This window comes from Caloenas nicobarica, chromosome 12, assembly GCF_036013445.1.
Source record: "Caloenas nicobarica isolate bCalNic1 chromosome 12, bCalNic1.hap1, whole genome shotgun sequence".
Lineage (NCBI taxonomy): Eukaryota > Metazoa > Chordata > Aves > Columbiformes > Columbidae > Caloenas > Caloenas nicobarica.
The window spans coordinates 880659-902478 of NC_088256.1; the positions used below are offsets into that span (position 1 = coordinate 880659).

The 21820-nt window shown below is 49.6% G+C and overlaps 1 protein-coding gene across 6 annotated transcripts in view; it reads right to left on the bottom strand.

The window, feature by feature from the left end:
• Positions 1-16763, bottom strand: part of LOC135993542 (bromodomain-containing protein 4-like) — a 30415-nt gene extending 13652 nt beyond the window's left edge. For 2 of the 6 annotated variants that reach the window (XM_065643469.1, XM_065643470.1), the window contains exons 1-5: positions 16684-16763; positions 14699-16249; positions 13865-13928; positions 10566-10706; positions 10295-10412 (exon numbers count right to left, since the gene is read on the bottom strand). In XM_065643469.1, the coding sequence (XP_065499541.1) occupies positions 10295-10412; positions 10566-10706; positions 13865-13928; positions 14699-16249; positions 16684-16702 (1893 nt within the window). In that variant the 5' untranslated portion in view covers positions 16703-16763. Of the gene's footprint in view, positions 1-107; positions 627-4969; positions 5114-10294; positions 10413-10565; positions 10759-13864; positions 13929-14698; positions 16250-16683 lie in introns of those variants that run through there. The other 4 variants (XM_065643468.1, XM_065643467.1, XM_065643471.1 and 1 more) reach the window with 4 other exon arrangements.
• Positions 16764-21820: the final 5057 nt, after the last annotated feature.

Here is a 21820-nt window from a genome sequence, read left to right on the forward strand (position 1 = left end):
AAGAATCTTGTGTGAATTTGAGTGCAGTTATCTCAAGGGGCAAGCTTACTGTTATTTTGCCTTGTTTTCTTAGGTTAAAAATGTGAAGAGAGTCAGCTTTCCATTATTCTGTTTTATTTTTCTTGTGGGGGACTACGGTGGGTCTGTGGATTCCCTGACGGAGGGTATGGGAACAGAGATTGACCTTGAAGATATTAAGGTGTACCCGTGAGAAAGAAGGGAGTAAAAGAGTAACATTGATGATAGCAAAATTAGCCAACGATATGTTACTATTGCAGCCTGTGACCAATAGCAAAAAGACACATGGGTTGGGAAAGACTATCTAAAAAGGTATTTGTGGCAATAAATGGATACTGCTGTTTGTACATAAGAAGAACTTTGTCTATGTTGTTTGTCCGCCTCAACCGTGACATATGGTGACCCCCACATGATTCGAACACGCTGACGTGATACTGCATGAAGAAGATGACGGCGGCAGACCCGTGACAGCCAGTGTTGAGCCGTGGAGACGGAGCCCAGTGTAGCTGAGAGAGCAGCAGGGAGAGCTGCCATAGATCTGGATCACTGAAGAGTAACCAACATCTGGAGTGTTAGGTGAGCCACCGGGAACCTGGGAGAGAACCTCTCTAAAGAAGAGGGTATTATATTATTTACATGGAAGTTGCTTCTGAAGATGCGGGTGTTAGCCTTCTGGAATTGACTTTACGAAACGTGTTACTATGGGGCAAAGCACTACCCAAGGATCCAAAGAAACAACTGAACTGTTAACGACATGGCACTTGTTGCTAGAGACTTTGAGAGGATTAAAAGAGCAACAGGAACAGGCAGAAACAGTGGAGGGGGATGGCTTCCCTGGGCTAGATTTGGAAGAAAAATGTGCACTGTTCCGAACCCCCCTGTTACTAATGATTCTCCAGCACTGTTCAAGTCCGCATTATCTGATGACTCGGATGAGGATGAGGGTCCGCAGCATTCTCTTAAAAAGTTAAAAGGAAAAGAAAAGGAGTGTGTGTACGTGTTGCCCCGAGATCAGATAAAAACCATTGAAAGACTCAAGCAAAATTAGACCTTTGCAATGTAACAGCTATAGATCATTTAGGACGAAACGATGGGGATCTGTTGAAAAGGGCAGGTATCCCTCAACTCTTGGAAGAGACACTAATTGGCACACCACAAATTACAGGTGCGATTAGTTTCTGAAATCCTGAGGCAGTCAGCAGACCTGGCATATCAGGCTATGATAAAGGTGCCTGAAACCGACAAAGCAGCCAAATCATTTATGACTATTAAACAGGGTCCCAATGAGAATTACATGCACTTTATTGACCATCTTCAAGAGGCCATCAATAAGCAGGTTGAACACTTGGAAGCCAAGGAAGCACTAATGTTGAAATTAGTGGTAGAGAATGCTAATGTTTCCTATCAATGTGTTATCTGTGAGTTTTACAGTACATATTACGTGCTTCTGTGTATTGCCTCTCTGAAAATCAAGCAGCTTGTCAGGAATGTGAGTTAATTGTTTTACTGGTTGTTGTTACAGTTGTTTCTTTGTGGTATTGATTCTGTAAGTGCGCTGTAAATTTTCTAAACTTTTCCCCACTTTTCCCACTCGTGCTGCAAACAGCTCTGTGCTTCCCCCTCCTCCCTCCCTCTTCTCATGGTTTTTACTTACGAGATGGGGTCAGAAACTACTGTTTTCAGTCGTGTTCCTAAGAAATCGGTATTGGGAGGTGTTTTAAAACACAGGAAAGCACTTGGAAATATGAGGAAGGAGGATCTTGTGAAATATTGTAATCAGTGGTGTCTGCTGTATAAGTTAGATGATTGGGAAAACCGGCCAGAGAATAGAACCTTTAAGTACCTTGAAGTATAACACTGTTGCAAATAATGTTGTTTTTAAAGCGAGAAGAGCAAAAGAAAAAAAAATAGAAAAAAAGAAAAAATAGAGGAAAAAAAAGAAAAAATAAGTAACTAATAACACAGCAGTCATAGATGTTTTCCTTATTAACCCGTTTTCTTTGTATGTATCTGTTTAAGCATATTACAGTTTTAATAAGTCTTTGCCTGTTATATGGTAAAGTAAGTTCACAGATTGTTAAATCATGAGAATCCATGGACTCAAAATGTGCTTTTTGTGATAATACAGGAGACCACGAGTAATTTAGCTCTTTGCTGCGTGAATGTGGTGGTGAGATTTTGTGTGTGATAGCTGTTACTTCTCTTTCTAGCATGCTAGTTTTATTCCAGCATTCAGACTTGCACAACTCTGTGATAGGCTGTCTCTCATCTCGGTGTACTAAATTTGGCTCTTTTGTATGCACACCAGGTAAAGAATCCTGGGTTTGGGATAACAGTTGTAGCATGCCAGATGAGACACTAACAAAAGCCTTGCCCAGCCCAGCTTGCTAGGACAGTGAGGGGGCAGGTGCCGATTGGGCTGCAGCGCACACTGACCTGTTTTGTCAGGGAGACCCAGCAGCACCTCTATCTGGCTGAGCAGTAAGCGGTCCAAAGGTGCAATGCAAAAATCGAGATATTGTCTTGAACAAGTGTAACTGTGATCCGTCTGCATATTTGAACTTGGTATTTGGTTTTCATATCTGAGCTCAGTATTTTAGTTCATATATATATATATATTTGGTACCAAAATAATTTTGTTTGGGGAGATAATTACAAGATGGGAACCAGTTCCACTACTAAAATACCAACTTGCTCCCCCTTAGGATGCATCCTTACACATTACAGTAACTTTTGGGGAAATATTCTGATACAAGAGAACTTGAAACAATATCGTACTCGAATGTGGCTTAAATGTGGAATTCTGGGTTTTGATGCTGTATTGCAATTAATATTGTTCTGCAGAACTTTGGAAAAAATGGGATGAAGTATGGTACTGTAAGTTAATTTGCTCTTATTGTTATCTAATAATTTTGAGACCAGAAAAGAATTTAAATTGTTAAACTCTGATTGCCATTGTACGAAAAAAACACAACAACAACAACAACAAAAAACAAAAAACAAACCAAACAAACCAACAAAAAAAACCAACTTAAATGCTATGATGTGAACCTGGTATTGTATGAGGTTGTGTTTAAAAGTTGCTAGAATATGAACTGATTTGGATCTAGGAAAACGGAATAATGGATTGATGTTTAATATGCTGGTTTTTGACATCTGTAAGAAATTGTAAAAGGTAAATGGAGTTAAGGAATGTAGCTATTGCTGAGCTAATTGGAATTGCATATAAAGTGTATTATGTTTGGAATGAAATGGGAAAACAAAAAAGCAAAATATCCCAGGCCTGTGCTGTACAGCTTGAACATAAATTTCAGGCCTGTGTCAAGCTGCAAGATAAACTCTGCTCATTGTAACCCAGCAGTCCAGCAACTCCTCCTTAGCACCAGCTATTATGCCACCTGCGTGGCCTTGGCTATGTCTAAACTGCAACAAGGAAAAAAAAAAATCTGGTTGCCCGCTGCTAAGTGGAGAAAGGGGGGCTTTATTTCCCACCCCCCTGTCTTTTTTTTTCCTAGAGTGCTGTCATCCTTGTTGTGGCACTGCGTTGCTTCTTGGCCCTGAATCAGGGGTTGTCAGTGCTGTTTGGTTTTGCTTCTGTCTTGTTTCTTAGGTTCTGGCATATGTGGGGAAAGAGCTCATCATTCTACCTCCTCGCTGAAGTCAGTCTTTTCACACTGCTCAGCTTTGGGGGATCAGAGTGCTGAGTGCTTCTCTGGGTCAGACTGGTACTCATTTGGGTGTGGAGTGGAGCCAGGCTGGTTTGATGTGGAGTTTGGACTGATTTATTTTCATGCTGGGCTGGAGATCTTGCCATCTCAGATCGGGGCAAGAGGGAGGTTTTATTCCACACCCCGCCCCGCCAGCAATGTTACTGTTTGAGAACTGTAATACTGCATGAAGGAGTCTGAGGGTGAAATTTAAAGGCATCACCAGTGGATCCATAGTTCTAATGAAGCTGGGAAATTAAACCAAAAAGTTTGTTTGTTTTTTTTTTTTAATGGACTTATTCTGTGGTAACTAGTTGTAACAGACTTCTTAGTAAATTCACCGTGCTAGCTTTTGAGATCATGGGAAAGAAAGAGAGAAAGAAAGAGAGAAAGAGAGAAAGAGAGAGAGAAAGAGAGAGAGAAAGAGAGAAAGAAAGAGAGAGAGAAAGAGAGAGAGAAAGAGAGAAAGAAAGAAAGAGAGAGAGAAAGAGAGAAAGAGAGAAAGAGAGAAAGAGAGAAAGAGAGAAAGAAAGAAAGAAAGGCCAATTTTTGAAACCTATGGAATGCCAAATTTGGAACAAAGTTTTAATAACTGAATTCTCATAGTTGCCAAAAAGCCCTACACCTCTCTTAGGTCAAGATCTGTTAAATAAATTGTAAGCTCAAATAATGTTTTCTGAGAATTCTGTTTAGTTGCATGTCCTCCAAGAAGCTGCTTGGATGGTGCAGATCTGCTTGCTTCAAGTGAAAAATCTCCAAGGAAATTTCAAATGCTGTATTTCCACTAGTATTGGCAGCCAATGTTTCGGTAAAGCAAACACTACATTGATAGAACAGAAACAGGACTTCGGTCTGGTAAGGGAAAACAATATCCAATAAATATGACAACCAAAATGGAGTCAGAGACTTTGATGAATAAATTTATGACAACCTTACAGGCTAACTGCATTCGATTGGACTTGCAGATTTGTCTATTTCTAGCTACAACATAGAAACAACCTGTGGCTATTGTGGGACAGTATGACGAGAATGCTAACAGACTGATATACTGATTGTTACTCTGATCAAGAAATGCAGGGAATGAATTTAAGTCTTAATAGGCCATGGTCCTTTCGTCATATATGTACCATTTGTGAAATCTGATTTTGATTTTTTTTTTATTTGCAATCTATGTCCTTGTAAATTGCACTAGCTGATTTTCTTAACAGTACAGCTTTTGGCATGCCTAAATGTAAATTGCTGCAGAACCTGCATGTCTTTCACATCAGGTCACAGACCATGCTTGTCTTTGGTCTGATCTCATATGCTTGCAGAGTTTTTTGTTGATGGTTCAGGGAAGTCTCATAAAGCTGTAGTGGTCTGGCGTGAAGATAACAATTGGCATAATTCTGTAAAAATTATTGAAGGTTCAACCCAGTTAGTAGAACTTGGCGCACCTTACATTACTTAGAGCTTTTTAAAGATGAACCTCTAAATTTGATTTGTGATTCTGAGTATGTAGTCAAGGTCCAATGCATGCATCTGATTCTGAAATGTGTTTTTGTAAAAACAAAAAGGGGGAGAAGTAGGGGAAACACCACAAAACTGATTGTCAAAAGCATTGTATGTGATGAATCACTTATATCTAAGTGGTGCAGCCCAAATTCCCCCTATGATGAAACACTTTGCAAGTATGACCCAAAAGCATGCTAAATCAGAAAAAACCTACATTAGTTATGGTCAAATCACTAGTTAATGGTCAATGGGAAGGGCCACATCAATTGATAACATGACGAAGAGGTTATGCTTGTGTCGTTATAGAACAAGGTTCACAGTGAGTGCCTGCACGCTGTGTCAGACTGTTCCTGAAGAAGCTCAAACCAACAGTTGAAGAAACAGAAGCGGTACCTGGTGGTGAAACCGATTTGCTACCTGACATACAGCTAGACGACAACAACGCGAAGTGATCCACAACCAACTAGTCCCAACCCTTTGGGACAACGTGATGTAGCCTCTCTGATCATCTGTACAGCATGTCAACAATGTTGTGGGTATTACAATGCGTAATAAGCATCATCCTAGTATTGTTGGAAATGAGCAATGCTTTTTGGTTTCCCTCTCAACCAAAGACTAACATGTGGATTACTTTAGCCAACATGACTGGCCAGGACTCCATATGCCTAGCTATGGCATCTCCGGAAAACCCGTTCCACACATGCTTGGTTGGCATCCCCCTTGATGGCTACAGCAGCATCACACGACTGTTTCAAAATAGTGGTTGGTGCAAAGGCATTGCAACGAACTGTAATAATACCAACATGGCACTTTGGATTAATTGCCTCCCGGAAGGAGATATTGAACCACAGGAACTGGAATTGCTGGGATCTGTGCCCATGGACACTTGTATCCACCTGGTTTGTGAAAAGTGTCAGAACAATATGCAAGAGCATGAATGGATAAAACTTCAAAATGTTCATGCTACCCTTGGCGACTATAGAAATGAAACTCGATGGTGTAATGCCTTGCAGAGGAATCCAAGGGGTGCCATTGATAATGTGGGACAGTGACCCCAAAAACTCCTGTATAGTGTATTCTTGATCTGCAGAGATAGGGCCTGGCCAGGAATTCCATCTAATGTTGTTGGAGGACTGCGTAGTTTGGGACGATTAACTCTCTAACACCCAATGTATCTATGGTAATATATCACAGAAGAGCAAGACAGGGAAAAATGCTTTTTGCATGTATATGAGTCAAAATGTGATGATAATGTAGATTTTTGGGGATCGGGGTTAAGAGCTTTAGGATCTCTTGTACCTAGTGCTGGCACAGCTAAAGCTTTAAATACTTTAGAAAAATTAGGATGCTGGCTATCTAAGCAAACTAACAGAACTTCTAAGGCTTTAGGTGGACTTTTGTTAGATGTAGATTCCTTAAGACATGCTACACTGCAGAACAGAGCCACAATAGACTTTTTGTCATTAGCTCAAGGACATGGATGTGAAGATTTTGATGGGATGTGTTGCATGAACTTGTCTGATCATTCTGAATCAATTCACAAAACAATTAGAAGGTTAGATTACATGACCAAGAAATTAACCTATGAAGACTGGGGTTTAGGCGAATGGTTGAATGGTTGGGGTTATTACAGGATGGATTAAGGATCTAATAAAAAATGGTCTAGTTCTATTGACGGTTGTATTAGTAAAATTAATGCTTGTCCCTTGTATCTTACAATGTGTACAACGTACAGTAGAAAAATCCATGAAAGGTCTATGGCTAGTTGAAAAACAAAAAGGGGGAATTGTGGAGGACTACGGTGGGTCCATGGATTCCCTGACGGAGGGCATGGGAACAGAAATTGACCTTGAAGATATTAAGGTGTACCTGTGAGAAAGAATGGAGTAAAAGAGTAACATTGACGATAGCAAAATTAGCCGATATGTTATTGCATATGTTATTGCAGCCTGTAACCAATAGCAAAAAGACACATGGGCTGGGAAAGATTATATAAAAAGGTGTTTGTGCCAATAAATGGAGGCTGCTGTTTGTACATAAGAAGAACTTTGTCTATGTTGTTTGTCCGCCTCAACTGTGACAGCTTAAAAGGTTTTTTCCTCATGCTCACATGTCTACTGTTATTTTCTCCCACTTGTCCACTGAAATGGACTGCTGTGCCACAGAGAGTCTGCAGCTACATTTTTAGTTTTTACTTCAAGCCTCTGATTAGAATCATTTCCCAGAGCAAACCTCTATAACTATACTCTGTTCAATGGCTAAAGTGACAGTGAAAACCAGAATGCTGTGACGATCAATTTAAGAAAATATACATATCTAACACCAGCAATTTACGTCCCTAGAAATCTGCAGTACTTACACTCCCTGGGCTCTTGTGCAAGAGCCACTGAGAGCAAGTGGATGTGACCAGATAAGATCTGAAGGGAAGATCTTGTCTGGGTGGATGGACGTCAATTCTCTGATCTTAAACCAGATGAAGTGTTGTTCTTATGCTGTAACTGTTGATGGCACTGCTCATTTTCTTGGTTCAGTGATTCATGTCAGTAAAACATATTAACTAATGGCCTAATGAAAGCATGCTAGACAACACTTGCTTTTAAAGCACTTTCTCACATGCAATGTCTTAAGCAGGAGACAGTTCTTAGCGCTCTGTTGTTGCTCATTTCAAGAGTGACTAAAATGGTGGAGCTGTGGGTGGTTCGTGTGAGTGCACACAGGCCCAGCAAAATTATTCCTGCTGCAGAGGGAGAACAAACTGCACCTGGAATAATATTGCTATTAAAGAGATGAGGAGCTCAAGGATGGGGAAGGTATAAAGCTTCTGACACAAACAGATCCCTTGGGTCTGACACTGGTGCTTCCGTGGCATCCAAGCAGTTGTGCACAGCAAGATGTGTATAGATGGTGCTTAGACATGGGATTTAGTGGTGGACTTGGCAGTGAACGGTTGGACTTGATGATCTGAAAGGTCTTTTTCAATGTAAACGATTCTATGATTCAACATATATATGGAGAGAGAAAAAGAAGGACAAGGAACAGAACAAAGGAACAGAGAAATAAGGTGAAGGTAAGATGGGGATGAAGAGACTGGAAAGGGCAAAAAAACCCCAGCCATAAGCTGGAGGAAAAGAGGGTTGAGGAGCAGGAAAGAGAGAGGACAAATAAAAGGCAGAGCCAGCTGGACAGGGGTCTATTGACAGAAACAATGGGACAGACAGTGGGACAAGAATAAAGACAGAAAAGATGGGGACAGGAAACAGGAGAGAGGGACAGTGAGAGGAAAAAAGGGGCAGGGAGCAGGATACGGATGGAGAAAGAATCAGCAGGAACAGAGAGAGAAGTGGAGAGGAGAGGAGAGGAGAGGAGAGGAGAGGAGAGGAGAGGAGAGGAGAGGAGAGGAGAGGAGAGGAGAGGAGAGGAGAGGAGAGGAAGAGAGGAAGAAGGACATGGGACAGGGAGAGAAAAAGAAGGAAAGGGAGCAGGACAAGGATCATCAGAGAAACACAAAGGCAGGGAGCAGGACAGGGTAACACAGAGAAAAAAGAGTCAAGGAGGCAGCACAAAGGGAAAAACAGGCAAAAATGAGAGACCGGCAGCAGAGCACAGATAGAAGTAAAAAAGCTTGGGCTGGGCAGCAGATGGAGACCAAAAACCAGCTTTGGGCTGCAGGACAGAGATGGAGTGAGAAATGAAAGTGACATGGAGCAGGAGAGAGTGACAGAGAGAGTAAAAAAACTACAGAGGGAGGAAGACAGAAAACCAGAGTGGGGGACAGACAGGGAGAAGGGCGGAGAAATAGAGGGAACGAGAGGGGCAGGGAGCAGGAGCAAGAAGGGAAAATGAGATGGGCAGCAGAACAAAGGGAAGGAGAGACAAAGACAGGGGTGAGGAGCAGGACAAAGGGGTGGAAGAAGAGAAAAATAGTGATGGGCTGCAGGACTGAGATGAGGGAATTAAAAAAAATACACAGGGAGCAGGACAGTGACAGAGAAAGGGCAAACGAACAGGTGACAGGACAGCACTGAAAAAAATTAACAATTGTGGTGGTCAGTGGGACAAAGAGATGGAGAGAGGAAAAATAGAGAGAGAGAGGAAAGAAGGGGCAGCCAGTTGGACAGGGAGATATAGTGAGAAAAGATGGCATCAGGAACAGAACAGAAAGAAAAGAAAAAAAGGACAGAAAGACAGCAAGAAGGAAAAAGGGACAGGGATGTGGACAGAGATGGAGGAAGAAGCAGACAGGAAAGAGGAAAAGAAGCTGCAAGAGGGAGAGGGAGAGGGAGAGGGAGCAAGAGAGAGAAAGAAAAATACGGGCTGGGGCAGGACAGAGATTGGGAAAAAAGCCTGGGGTGGGCAGCAAGACAGAAAGGAAGTAAAACAGAAGAGTGGCAGGGAACAAGACAGAGGGATATAGCGAGAAAAGATGGGGCAGGGAGCAGGACAGAGCGACAGACAAGAGTAAAGATAAAACCAGGGACAGTGAGCAGCAGAGAGGGATGGAGACACAGAGAGATGGAGAAGGGTGGGGGAAATGGTGAGGGAGCAGCAGAGAGGGACAGAGAGAGAAGAGATGAACAGGAAGAAGGACAGGGACAGTGGGATACATAATGAAAAACACAGTGACAGTGAACAGAAAAAAGCAACAGAGAGTGAGAAAGAAAGAGAAACAGAAGGAATGAGGGAGAGGGGAAAACAAGGGCAGAGAGCAGGACATACAGGCAGAAAGACCCAAAAGACAGGGAAAAGGTCAGAGAGATTATGGGGGAAAAAGAGCAGGATGCAGATCAGAACAAAGAGATGGAAAAAGCCACTATGGTCTGCCGAGTAGAGGCAGAAAAAAGAGGCATAGGGAGCAGGAAAGAAGGGTGATAAGGAAAGTAAAGGGAGGGTCGGGATGGCATAGAAAAGGAGAGTCTTGGAGAAAAGAGAAAGGGGGAACAGGGAACAGAGCATAATAATAGAGAGTAAGAGGGGTGCGTAGAAGTGGGAAAAATGACACAGACAGAAAGAGGAGGGGGCAGGAAAGGACTGGGACACAAAAGCGGGTGACATGACTCCAAGGGGCCAGGACTCACCAGAGCTCTGCTCACTGCACAGCCAGGCACGTTGTGGAGCTCAAGCCCTTCTGTCTCTGTCTGTGTGTCCTTTCCTTCCTCCCTCCTCTGTAGCTCCAGTCTCTTGCCCGTCCTCCGCCTAAGAGAACACGTTGGTGTGTGACAGCTCTTACAACACGAGGCTTCCCAGGCGCGCACGCACACACAGGCTGCATGGCCGCACAGTGATTTTCCTCACTCACACAGACCCATGGGGCACGTTTGAGATCTGTTCACAGGGACCCCTCCTCACCCAGAGGGGCAGCTGGAGCCACGCCGAGCGGGGCTGGGGGAGGGAGGTACCGGATGGCAGCCGGGAGAACAACGAGGAGGAAGATGCGGAATGGCGGCTGTGAGGAGGGGGATGAAGAAGCAGCACAAAACGGTGACTGGCCTGTGGGACATGGGCAGGGAGCGGCAGTCAGTGGTGCCGAGGGGGCAGGGACCTGCGTGACGAGATAAAAAACAAACATCAAAACTCAAAAAAAAAAAAAAAAAAAAAAAAAAGACATTTATGAGAAAAAAAGGATTAAAAAATCATGTTTTGTGAGGCTGGAGGGGAAGAGGGTTCCCCCTCCTGCCATTTTGGGGGGCTGAGGGGAGGGGGGGCCCTTTTTTGAATGTTTTAAGGGTTTAAAATGAGGCAGATCTATTTTCTTTAGCCATTTTAAGGGCTTAAAGTGAATGGGGCTCGCTCTTTTTAGTAATTTTAGGGATTTAATGTGAGGTATGATCCCTTTTTTCAGTCACTTTAGGGGTTTAAATTGAGGGGGATCCCACTTTTCAGTCATTTTAGGGCTTTAAAATGAGAGGGATTCATTTTTTCAGCGATTTTAGGGGTTTAAAGTTGAGGTGGGTCCCTTTATTTCTGTCATTTTAGGGGTTTAAAATGAGGGGGGTCCCTTTTTTCAGTCATTTTAATAGTTTAAATTGAGGTGGGGTCCCTTTTTTTAGTCATTTTAAGGTTTTAAAATGAGGGGGTCCCTCCTTTCAGTCATTTTAGGGGTTTAAAGACCCACTTTCCACCATTTTAGGGCTTTAAACTGAGGCGGGTCCCTTTCTTCAACTATCTTAGGGGTTTAAACTGAGGGAGGGTCCCCTCTCTTCCGCCATTTTAGGGGTTTATGTGAGGCGGGGCCCCCTTTTTCAACATATAATGTTTAAAACGAGGGGGCTCCTCCTGCAGCCCCAGCTGGTGACGGTGAAACAGCGCCCTCTGGGCGGGAGCGGCAGCTGCAGCGGAACCAGTTCATTCTGGGAGCCCCAAAACCCTCACTGGGGTCCCCCCGACTTGGTGCCTCGGGCTGTGACTAAAAGTGGGTGAAGGGGTGTGGAAAAGGGCGGGAAATGGAGCGGAGCCGAACGGAGCCGAGCGGAGCCGAACGCGACCCGAGTCCCGGCCGCTGCCGAGCGAGCCCGAAGGCGCCCGAGCGGAGCTGAAACCACCCGAAGGGACCCGAACGCTTCCGAGAAGAGCCGAACAGACCCGAACGCGCCCGAACTCCCCCCCGAAAGGGCTCGATTGGCACCAGTAACTCCCAGTTCCCCCCAGTGCCCCCCCCAGCGCCCCTCACTCCCCTCTATTCCCCCCATCCCAGTCCCCATGGGCGCCAGTTCCCCTCAGTTCTCTCTCAGCGTCCCCGGGGGGGACAAAGTCCGGGCACCATGTGGGGCAGAGCAGCCGTGGGGCAGCTGTGGGGCCAGAGCATGGCAGCCAGGGGGACCCAGGAGTTCGGGAAGGGACCCAGGAGTTCGGGAGGGGGACCCGTCCGGGCGACGGCTGGCAGGGAAAGTGGCCTTGGTGACAGCAGCCACGTTTGAGTGAGTGACCCATAGATTCTGCCCCCTAGAGCCCCCAGCCCCGTAGAGACCCGTAAGTGCCCCATAGTGACCTATAAATGCCCCATAGACCTCCAACCCCATCGATCCAGCCCCCCAGTGCCTCATAGTGCCCCAAAAGTGCCCCTTAGTAACCCCCAAGGGCACCATAGCAACCCCCAAGTGCCCAATAGAGACCCATAAGTGCCCCATAGAGAACCCCAGAGCCCCACAGATCCTCCCCAGTGCCCCATAGTGACCCATATGTGCCCATAAGTGACCCATAAACACCCCAGCCCCATCAATCCAGCCCCACAGATCCCCCCACTGCCCCAGAGTGACCCATGGAGCTCCTCAAGTGCCCCATACCAACTCGTAAGTCCCCCATAGTGACCCCAACTGCCCCACAGAGAGCCATAATTGCCCCATAGACCCCTCCAGTGCCCCATAGACCCCCAGACCCATAGACCCCCATCCACATAGACCCCCCAGCCCCATAGCTCCTGCCCACATCTCTGATCCAATCTCCCCCAGGATCAACTGGTGGTGTTGCAGGCGCCGGGGGTCGCGGGGGCCTCTGTTGTTCTCAGTTCCCGCCGTGCCCCACACATGGCAGCCGCTGTGGGGCAGCTGCGGTGGGAGGGGCTGGAGGTCAGCAGGGTCACCTGCCGTGTGGGGCAGCCCCATGGCCAGGAGGTGCTCATGCAAAAGGTGAGACTTCTGGGTCCCAGACGCCTGGGTCCCCCCTGCCCCATGGGTCCTGCGTACTTATGGGTCACTATGGGGTGTCAGTTATGGGTCACAAGGGGTGGTTATGGGTCACACTTGTGGGTCCTGGACGCCTGGGTCCCCCCTCCCACTGCGCAGGGGCGGGGCCACCGTGCTGGTGTCGTTGGTGGCGGCGTATGCGCCATTCCCAGTATGGACTGGTTTGTACTGGGGGAACTGGGAGGGGCTGGTGGGTTATACTGGGGAACAGGGGGGGACGTTGGGCGGTGCCGGTTCCGCTGTCACACACATGCTGTCACACACACACACACACGCTGTCACACACACACGCTGTCACACACACGCTGTCACACACACGCTGTCACACACACGCTGTCACACAGAGTCACACATACGCTGTCACACACATGCTGTCACACACACGCTGTCACACACACACACGCTGTCACACACACACACGCTGTCACACCCGCGTCCATCTCTGTATCTCGCCAGAACCTCGTCCATGAAGAACCACACAGGGCAGAGGGAAGGGGCCCGGTCACAGCCACACCCACCCAGGCCACGCCCACCCCCATTGAGCTCCCACCATGAGGCTCCACCCCCAGCCCCCTAGGGCCCCACCCACTCTGGGGTGTGCCCTCTTAAGCCCCTCCCACCCTCAGGCCCCACCCTCTGGGGCTCCACCCCCCATTGAGTTCCTACCCCTGTTGGCCCCGCCCCCCTCACAGCGGGTCTGGACCAATCCGGGCACGACACCATCAGGGCGGATCCCATGGGGCCGCAGCTCATTGGCCAGAATCTTCCCCACCCATCTTGGGGTGGAAACACGGTGGAAACGCAGCACCAACATGGCGCCCTCCACCACAGCAGCCATCTTGTCCAGAACGAGGGTTTATTGTGGGCGGGGCTTACTCAGGGAGGGGCGGGATCTCTGCCGCCCCGCCCCCCACCTCGGGCCCCACCCCCTCGAGCCGCCCCGCCCCCCGCAGCAGCCGGAAGTACCGGGGGCGGCGCCGGGACAGGAACACGCTCAGTTTGCCGGGGACGCGGCGCTCGGGCTCTGCCCCTGGGGACACAGCGGGGAAAGGAAGGACATGGGGGTCAGAGTTGGGGACCCCCAAGTGCCCCATAGAGACCCAAACCTGCCCCATAGAGACCCATAGTGACCCCCAAGTGCCCCCAAACCACCCCCAGGCTCCCAAAACTGCCCCATGGACCCAAGTGCCTCATAGCGACCCCAAACTGCCCTATAGACCCTCCAAAATCCCCCAAACTGCCCCATAGTGGCCCCCAAGTGTCCCACAGATCCACCCTAGTGCCCCATAGAGACCCATAACTGCCCCATAACCCCCACAGCACCCGCTACAGTCTCACCCAGCACCTGGCACAGCCCCATAGTGACCCATAAACCTCCATATCCCCCCCAAACTGCCCCATAGTGATCCATAAGTCCCCCATAGTTACCCACAGCTGCCCAATAACCACCCCCAAACTGCTCCACAGTGACCCCCAAGTGCCTCATAGAGAGCCATAAGTGCCCTATAAAGGCCCCCAAGTGCCCCATAACTCCCCCAGACCGCCCCGTAATCACCCCAACCTGCCCCATAGAGACCCATTAGTGAGTCATAGAGATCCCCAAGTGCCCTGTAATTGCCTCATATCCCCCCAAAACTGCCCCATAATGACCCCTAAGTGCCCCATAACCACCCCACAGTGCCCCCTGGAGTCTCACCGAGCACCCTGCACAGCCCCATAGTGACCCATAACCCCCCCGCAGAGCCCCCAAGCTGCCCCACAGTGACCTCAGGTGCCCCACCGCACCCCCTGCAGGCTCACCCAGCGCCCTGCACAGGCCCTCCACGGTGTCTCTGGCCGCGGGGACGTCCCCTGGGGTCCCCACCAGCTGCTCCAGCTCCCCCAGCCCATACCCAAAGTCGGTCTGGTCCAGCTCGACCCTCAGCCCCGCCCCCAGCCCCGCTCCCCGGCGCCACGTGACGAAGGACGCCAGGGGGCGCAGGCCCAGGGGGCGCAGGGCGGCGCTCACGCTGCCCCACGGACATACCGGGACCCCCAGGATGGAGCAGAGCGCGGACAGGACCTGCCGGTCGCCCCACAGCTCGCGGTATGCGGTGCTGGGGGGCATGTGGGCAGCGCTATGGGGCACTTGGGGGGAGATGTGGGGTGGTTGGGGGGAGATATGGGGTGGTTGGGGGGAGATATGGGAGACTTGGGGGGCACTAAAAGGTGATCTGGGGGGGTCATGGTGCAGTTTGGGGTCAGCATAGGGCACTTGGGGGTCAGTATGTGGTGGGTTGGGGGTGATATGGGGCACTTGGGTGTCACTATGGCGGGATTTGGGATCGATATGGGGCACTTGGGCGTCACTATGGGGCAGTTTGTGGTGGTTATGGGATGGCTTGGGGTCACTATGGGGCATTTGGAGGTCAGTATAGGGTGGTTTGGGGGTGATATTGGGCACTTCAGGGGGGTTATGGGGCACTTGGAGGTCAGTATGGGGCAGTTGGGGTTTAGTATGGGGTGGATTGGGGGGACTCCGAAGGACTTGGAGGTCACTATGGGGCAGCTCAGGGGGTTTATGGGGCAGTTTGGGGTCAGTATGGGGTGGTTTGGGGTCAGTATGGATTTGCGGGGGGTTCTGCAGGGGCTCACGGTCGCTGTGGGGCAGCTGTGGGTCACTGCAGGTCACTTGCGCGTCTCCATCAATCACTTGTAGGTCACTCTGGGTCACTTGTGGATCAATCTCAGTCACTTGTAGGTCACTCTCAGCCACTTGTGGGTCACCGTAGGTCACTTGTATGTCACTGTCAGCCACTTGTAGGTCGCTGTGGGTCATTTGTGGGTCACTATCGGGCTGCAGGTCACTCTGGCTCACCTGTGTGTCACTCTCAGCCACTTGTAGGTCACTGTCAGTCACGTGTAGGTCAATCTCAGCCACTTGTGGGTTACTCCCAGTCACTTGTGCGTCGGTGTTGGTCACTTCAAGGTCACTCTCAGTCACTTGTAGGTCACTTCTAGTGACTTGCAGGTTGCTGTTGCTCACTTGTGTGGTGCTCCCAGCCACTTGTGGGTCAATCTCAGCCACTTGTAGGTTACTGTTGCTCACTTGTGGGTCACTGCCGGTCCCGTGTGGGTCACTATGGGGCAACTTGAGCTGCCAGCCCTGTCCCTGCCGGTGCCGCAGCCACACGTCCCGCAGGCCCAGGGGGGCGCCAGGGCCGTCAAAGTAGCAGTCGCGGAACGGGGGGCTGGAGGGCAGCAGGTGGGGCAGAGTGTGGGGCAGCCCCCTGGCCAGCAGCGCCACTAGTGCCGCCTCCGTCTCGGGCCCCACAGCGAACTTGACCTCAACCTCGATGGGGTCAGAGGGACCTGAGGGGAGAGAGCGGGGGGGAGAGGTTGGGAGGAGCTGCCCCATAGGGACCCATAGATCAACCCCAGTGCCCCCACAGGGACCCATAAGTGCCCCACAGATCACCCCAACTGCCTCATACTGACCCATAAGTGCCCTATACAGACTCATAAGTGACACCAAGAGCCCCACAGCAACCCACAGCTGCCCCATAGCGACCCATAAATGACTCATAGAGACCTATAAGCGACTCATAAGAGCCCCATAGAGACCCACAGCTGCCCCATAGATCCCTCCAGACCCCTACAGTGCCCCATAGAGACCCCCAAGTGCCCCCCAGGGACCCATATGTGGTTCCCAGGCCCACCAAGTGCCCCAGAGGGCCCCACAGTGACCCCCCAGTGCCCCATAGCGCCCCATAGACTCCTCTCGTTCCCACAACACCCCGCAGCACCTTCCCCCCCTGTCTCCATGACGACCGGAGTCCCCTGGGGGCGGCGGGGAAAGGTCGAGGGCGCCGCAAAGAATTGTGGGAGGGCCCGCCCCCCCCCCGGGTACGAGCTCATTGTGGGGCGTGGCCTGAACGGGAGGCCCCTGAAGGTCCCACCCGAGCGACTCCCCCAAAACCGCCATTTTTAGCCCGTTTCGAGCCTTTTTTACCTCATCTTGCCGCCTGCAGCCCCGGCCGCGGCTCCGCCATTTCCCTCCGCCGCCCGGAGGGCTGAAAACCTCATCCCGACGCGACCCCGGTGCTTAATTAAGGGGGAGAGGGTGTTCATTAATGATGGAAGAGCTGGTTAAGAGCGTTAATTGGCGCTTTCCCGCGGCGGCTGACTGGAAAAATGGCGGAAAGCGGGTGCGCCTGCGCCACTGCGACAAGAGGGAGGCGGCGCATGCGTGGAGGCGGCGAGTGTCGCTTTGCGCATGCGCAGAAAGTAAAGGCAAGAGGGGCGGAAGTGCGGGCAGGAGCTGGGCATGCGCAGTGCGGGGAAGTGAGGGAGAGAACGGAAAACCGGGAAAAACGGGGAGAAATGGGAAAAACCAGTGAAAATGGGGGGAAAAGAGGAGTGAAATGGGGAGAAATCGGGGAAATTTGAGTAAATGCCGGGGAGAATTAGGGCAAAATGAGGGAAAACTGGTGGAATTTGGGGAAATCAGTGGAAAACTGAGAACATTTAGGATGAAATCTGGGGAAAAACTGAGGAAATTTGGGTACAATGAGGTAAAAATTGATGAGAAATTGGGAAAAAAAACAAGGAAATTGGAGCAAAACAAAAGGAATGTGGGAAAATTGGGAGAAATTTGGGGAAATTAGGGGGAAAATGAAGAAATTTGGGGAGATCAGGGGAAGACTGGGGAAATGGGAAGGAAATTTGGGAAAATTGGAGAAATTTTGTGGGGAATGGAGCAAATTTGGGGGAAAACAGTGGAAATTTCTGGCAGATAAAACTAACACCAGAGGCAATGTAGGCCCACTGATGAATGGGGTGGTTGCCCTGGTGACAGAAGATACAGAGAAGGCAGAGTTACTGAATGCTTCTTTGCCTCTGTCTCCAGTGTCCTGAGGAGCCCCGTACCCCTGAGACCCCAGAGGAAGGCAGGGCAATGGAGGAGTTTGCCTCAGTGATGAGGACTGGGTTAGGGACCAGTTAAGCAATCTGGACATCCATAAATCCATGGGTCCAGATGGGATGCACCCGCGGGTGCTGAGGGAGCTGGCTGAAGTCATTGCTGGACCGCTCTCCATCATCTTTGCCAAGTCTTGGGAAACGGGAGAGGTGCCTGAGGACTGGAGGAAAGCAAATGTCACTCCGGTCTTCAAAAAGGGCAAGAAGGAAGATCCGGGCAACTAAAGACTGGTCAGCCTCACCTCCATCTCTGGAAAAGTGATGGAACACCTTATCCTTGGTGCCATCTTAAGACATATCAAGGATAAGAGGGTCATCAGGGACAGTCCGTGTTTGACCAACCTCATAGCCTTTTATGAAGACGTAACAAGGTGGATTGACGATGGCAGAGCAGTGCATGTGGTCTACCTTGACTTCAGTAAAGCATTTGACACCGTCTCCCACAGCATCCTCACGGCAAAACTGAGGAAGTGTGGACTGGACGATCGGGTAGTGAGGTGGACTGCAAACTGGCTGAAGGAGAGAAGCCAGAGAGTCGTGGTCAATGGGGCGGAGTCTGGTTGGAGGCCTGTATCTGGTGGAGTGCCTCAAGGGTCAGTACTGGGACCAATACTATTCAATATATTCATCAATGTCTTGGATGAGGGAATTGAGTGCACTATCAGCAAGTTTTCTGATGACACCAAGCTGGGAGGAGTGGCTGACACGCCAGAAGGCTGTGCTGCCATCCAGCGAGATCTGGACAGGTTAGAGAGTTGGGCGGGGAAAACTTTAATGAAATATAACAAGGGAAAATGCAGAGTCTTGCATCTGGGCAGGAACAGCCCCAGGTTCCAGTATAGGTTGGGGAATGACCTATTAGAGAGCAGTGTAGGGGAAAGGGTCCTGGGGGCAGCAGGATGACCATGAGCCAGCACTGTGCCCTTGTGGCCAAGAAGGCCAATGGCATCCTGGGGTGTATTAGAAGGGGGGTGGTCAGTAGGTCGAGAGAGGTTCTCCTTCCCCTCTACTCTGCCCTGGTGAGACCTCATCTGGAATATTGTGTCCAGTTCTGGGCCCCTCAGTTCCAGAAGGACAGGGAACAGCTGGAGAGAGTCCAGCGCAGGGCCACAAAGATGATTAAGGGAGTGGAGCATCTCCCTTACGAGGAAAGGCTGAGGGAGCTGGGTCTCTTTAGCTTGGAGAAGAGGAGACTGAGGGGTGACCTCATCAATGTTTATAAATATATAAAGAGTGGGTGTCACGAGGATGAAGCCAGGCTCTTCTCGGTGACAACCAACAGTAAGACAAGGGGTAATGGGTTCAAGCTGGAACACAAGCGGTTCCACTTAAATATGAGAAGAAACTTCTTCTCAGTGAGGGTGATGGAACCCTGGAACAGGCTGCCCAGGGAGGTCGTGGATTCTCCTTCTCTGGAGACATTCAAAACCCGCTTGGACGCCTTCCTGTGTAACCTCACCTAGGTGTTCCTGCCCTGGCAGGCGGATTGGACTAGATGATCTTTCGAGGTCCCTTCCAATCCCTAACATTCTGTGATTCTGTGATTCTGTGAACTGAAGCTGCATTGCCCTGCAGTGAGCGACTTACCATGTCAAGGGCTGTGAAGATTTCTCCCTCAGTGAGCTCTCAGCATCTTCCCACTCCCAACTGCCTTTAAGCTTTCTCAGCCTTGCAGGTCTCCTCTCATTGCCTGCAAAGAAATAACCCCTAGCCCAGCTCCTGGGCAGAGCTGTCTCCCTGCAGCGCTGCTGCTTGCCATGAGCTCCCTCTGTCCAAGGAGCCCAGCCCAGCTCAGTAGCAGAGGAGCAGCCCAAGGCAGAACTTTCTCTATCCCCTCTGGGTGCCCTCCAAGTGCCCCTGGGGCTCCAGGAAACCCTGCTGTGAAACAGGCTGAAGTCATCATTGATGTTCCCTCTCTCAGCTGGGGAGAGACACTTTTTTCCCTGCTGAGTCATTTCTCCCATTAGAAAAATGTTATGGTCCAGGAATCAGCTTTTCACTGTCCCATCTTTAGACAGGACACCCAGACAGGAACAGGGAATGATCTAATTTGCCATTTCTGAGGGAAGGGATTCAGCCCTCTTTCCATGTCTGTAGTCATCAGCTGCCCCCACACACAGCACAGACCCACAGGAGGTGGATTCCTCTGGCCTCAGCTCAGGTGCACACACAATAGACATCTGCATGTGAGCTCCTTGTCTCAGCTCCCATGCTAATTAATGGAGGTGGAGGCCAGGACTGATGTGTTGAGATGCAAAGACGTGGTGACATTGGAAGTGCCAGAGGTGATGCAAGGTACAATGGAGCTGGCTGCAAGCTGAGTGGAGCAATACTGAGAGGAGAGGCAGCATCTGGAGGCATCTTCTTTTAGGCTGGCAGGGAATCTCTTTGGCTAATAGAAGTGACATCAGATAGAATCTTTCTCTGTTTCTTATGTTTGGGGCAGCCTATGCAGGGATTTACTTGATGAATGGAGTCATGTGCCATAGGGAGAGCTGAGTTTCTCTCTGTCTTTTCCATCAGCTAGTTGACTACAGCTCCTTTGACTGTGATGGCAGCGGTATCATGAACATCCCCACATTGCCCAATCAAATTCAGGGAAGTTGTTCCATCTATTACCAGTTACAGGTCTGTATTGTTACGTGAGACGCCAAGGCTCTCACACACAGCTACACGCATTGGGCAGGGGCAGCACTGGTCCTGTACAGGGCAGCCATTCCCATTCACACTGATGTATGACAGACACCCCGGACAGCACTGCAGACAGATTTGATGCCTTTGTGCAAGATACTGGTTGCCACCTCTGAAGCATGGCCAGGTCTGTCCCTTTTCTATCCCGTAGATGTAGGGCAGTCAATGAACAAGAAGCACATCACACTGTGGTCTCCACGCATGTGTGTATACTTTCAAACTTCTGTATTTTCTCTCCACCAGCCTTCACTCATCCCCTTGATGGTACAGCTGAGGAACAGACCAAGAGTTTTCACAGTGGGTCTGTCAGCAGCACCTTGTCATTCCTGGAGATCATCTTCACATCCACCAAGGCCCCAAGGTGCAGCAGAGATACCACTGACAGAAAACCCATTTCTTGCCAGGCATCCCTTTCCAGCCCTGTTTCTCTCTGGCCTTGGGGACAGCAGTGTTTGCTCATTCTCTTGGCATACGATTTCAGCTTTATGTTTCCATCACTGTCCAATCTGACATGTTTCTGCTCTGAAGCAATCATAGGCACTTGGACACTTGGTACCAGGTTTCCGTAAGACAAGTTGGAGCTTGGCCCGGTACTACAGCTGAGGTGCCACAGCTCAAATGTACACCAATACCCTAAGCCATGGGCATAGCTGGGATGAGCTGGAGCCTGTGTTTTTTGACATCCATGGAGTAATTGCGAAGGTGTGGTGGGACAGGTCACACAGCTTGGGATGCTGCAGTGGATGGGTACAGGCTTTTCAGGATTACAGGTTGGAAGGATCAGGAGTGAAGTGTCTCTCACAGTGAAGAAGCTGCTTGGATGTATAGAGATGCTCTATGGGGCAAGTGAAAACTTGTGAGTGAGGATCAGAGGAAAGGACAGTAAAGATCACCTTGTGGTGGGAGATGAGGAAAATGCAGTCAGGGTAAGTGGGCAGTCTTCTCTAAGCATCCCAAGGGCGTCTCTGACTCTGTATGCCTGAGTCTCACTGAGGACTGTGATGCCCCTGGCATTTTCTGGAAGGGGAATATGGCAGCACGAAAACAGTCCAGGTGGTTCATGTAGTGTCTCAGGACAACATCTTAGCACAGCTGACAGATGGACTAACAAGGATAATGCAAACCTGGATCTGACACCTGCAAGCAAGGGAGAGCTGGTCAGGGATGTGAAGGTTGGCTGTCATGACCCCAAAATAGTGGAGTGTCAGCTTTCAAGGAGAGTGAGGAAGCAGAATTGAAGACTGCAGATGCCAGACATTAGAGGGATGAACT